General features: G+C 31.6%; 1 protein-coding gene across 1 annotated transcript; it reads right to left on the bottom strand.

Moving 5' to 3' along the window:
* Positions 1–1,158: 1,158 nt before the first annotated feature.
* Positions 1,159–2,727, bottom strand: LOC107843717. Its single transcript, XM_016688096.2, has 2 exons — positions 1,877–2,727; positions 1,159–1,651 (listed from the first exon to the last, which is right to left on the bottom strand). The coding sequence occupies exons 1-2, from the start codon at positions 2,527–2,529 to the stop codon at positions 1,624–1,626; spliced, it is 681 nt and encodes a 226-aa protein (XP_016543582.2). The 5' UTR covers positions 2,530–2,727; the 3' UTR covers positions 1,159–1,623.
* Between the last annotated feature and the right edge of the window lie 6 nt (positions 2,728–2,733).

The raw sequence follows: 2,733 nt of genomic DNA, 5'->3' as shown, positions 1-2,733 counted from the left end.
GTCATCATACATATGTGTGTAGTTCATTGGTCTTTTTCACACATTTAGTGCCTTTCTGAATCCATAATAAAGAGAACAGTAAAAAGAGCCCTTCTTTTTGACATTTAAGGACTTTGATTCATTTAATTTGGTGTTGTTAGCTATCATAAGAATAGATACTTCTACGTGATGGTTAAATAATGAAAATGCATTGATTAAGTTATGTCAAATAACTTCATGATTACATGAAACACAAACATTTTTTTTTTCTTTTTTTTACTGTCCAATTTCAAAAGCTCGCTACACGATAACACGACTAATGTAGATTTGCGCCAACAAGCCTCATATTTTTTTTTAAAATATAAAAATGCTCATATTCATCATTCCAACTCAAAATTTCTAGCTGGTTGAGGGGAGATATTTCAATTTCAGACAAACACACTTCTAGGTGGGGTTGGGCTTCGGGTTGGAGGAGGGGGTGGGTATGCAAATTCGATCCAACCAAGCTCCCAATCAGGATGAACTTGTCTATTGTGTCAATATTTCTGATCAAGCTGGTTATGGTTAGGTTGTTCATACTTTTGTATTATTCCTTCTAGAATTTAAAGCAAAGTGAGGCTAGTACGTGACTATCCTTAAAATTGATGTGCTGCGATAAGGCTTTATGTATATCTGAGCTTGTGCTCATGAATGTTTTTCCATAAATAATGGATATGAAAATAGTTTTCATCAGCTTTCGATCCATCTTCCTAACCACTAGTAATGATAGACTACTTGGGGGTGGGGGTGGGGTGGGGGTGAGGGGGTTAATGGTTATGATTGATAAACTCGACAGTTGAGCAATTAATTTAGGATGCATGGGAGCCACATTTAACATTTAATTGAAAAGGTTTAAGAAACTTTTTGAAGGTGTATATTGCATGTATTATATTATTATCAAAGAATGTGATGAAATAGTAAAATATTTCTCTATCCTTAATTAAATATCTTGAATTTGAAATATAAATATGTAGCCATTTTTGATAAAAAAGTGATTTACTCCTAACATCGAACTTATAAGTCAAGCAATTATCGAACACCAAATGAAAAACAAAAAAAAAACAATATGAGAAGAGGAGGGAAAACATAAAAGTGGGTGCTAAAAGTAATTAATTAATTAGCTGATGAACCAAAAGGAGAGAGAGATCAAACAAAAAAAAAAAATTATATAAATTATATTTTGTGTACAAAAAATCTTGCATCATCAAGTTATGAAAAAAATCTTTAAAACAAGGCGAATTACTTTGACACATAATGTATATGACTTAAAACTATTGAATTATAATATTCATGTCTATGTGCTTTAATTTATCACTCTATACTCTTGTGCTTAATATATACCTAGTTTACTAGCTTAGGTATATCAAACATGACTAGAAAGAAAAAGAAAAAAAAAAAAAGACATGTTGCTGGTGTAAAGGGTATACGTAGCGCCATATCGTACCAAAAAGAAGCGTTATGTATCAGGAGTTTCTCCATATTCAAGAATATTTAAAATGTGAGATCGACTATGTTTAAAGAAAAAATAATTCATCTCACCATGCTCCTCAATGTTGTAAGATATAGCTAATAAGCTCACTTGTGGCCTCTTCTTCGCCATGAAATTCACCAATTCCATATGAAATAATAATCCCTTCAATTAAAATGAGCAAGAGAAAGATGTTAGGATGAGTCATTCAATAATAGAAATATGTGAATAACAATTCAAAAAAAAAAAAAAGAAAAATCAATTTATGTTATGCTATATATTCTTTATAATACTAATTTGGTGTAATAGTCAAAAGATATTCGGACAAATTAAATGACGTTATTATTAATTTTACCATACGAAAAAAAGAAAGTATGAAGAAGAAATTACCACCAATTGGGCTCGTAGTACTGGCATTTCATTATATAACTATTTGTATGACCATCCCACTCTGGCAAGCTAGTTGGACTGTTGAAGTTCAAAAGTAAATCTTCGCATGATAAATCCAAATTTCTTTTGCGATACGCGATAGTACTACCTTTATTAATTATTGTAGCTTCTATCTCCAGATCAATGTACAAGTTGTCACCTCTTCGTAAAGCATGAGCCATATCATTGACCACAAGGCCTCCGATTTTCTTCTGATTCGGATTTGGAATATGAGAATTGACATGATACACGACGCTGTTTTCTCCGGACACATTGAAAGGCGCGCTGAACGATGATTCAAGCAATTGAGAGTTGTACATCAAGCTAGTTGCTATGTACTCAAAAATAATTTCCACTTTCCTATTTGAATTCCTCACATTCACATCTAATTCCCAATCAACTGTTAATTTATTTGTGGTGTTTGATATGTTGAAAGTATGTACAACAAACGATACAACCTCAAATGAAGGGTAATATGTATATTCTTTCCAAAATTTAACTACAAAAAAAGTAACGACACTCAACGTTAGAACAACAATAAAAAGAAATAGTACTCGACAAAAAGTTATAATTTTTCGTTGTGGTGGGGGTACGTTGGAAAATTGTGGTTGCATAAAATCATTATTATTGTTGTTGATGTTGTTATCGTTATAGTAATTTGAGTAATAATAAGAAAGATAATGATATGGATATTGATCATATGGTGGAGGATAATTATATGGTGGATTGGAATAAGGTGACGCAAAATTATGATCTGGTTGAGGAAATTGTTCTGGATAACCAAAAATAGGTTTTATTTCATCATTTAAAGAACTTGT

The sequence above is a fragment of the Capsicum annuum genome, chromosome 10, assembly GCF_002878395.1.
Source record: "Capsicum annuum cultivar UCD-10X-F1 chromosome 10, UCD10Xv1.1, whole genome shotgun sequence".
Lineage (NCBI taxonomy): Eukaryota > Viridiplantae > Streptophyta > Magnoliopsida > Solanales > Solanaceae > Capsicum > Capsicum annuum.
The sequence above is the reverse complement of the archived record's forward strand: the minus strand, read 5'-3'. Positions and strand labels throughout refer to the sequence as shown.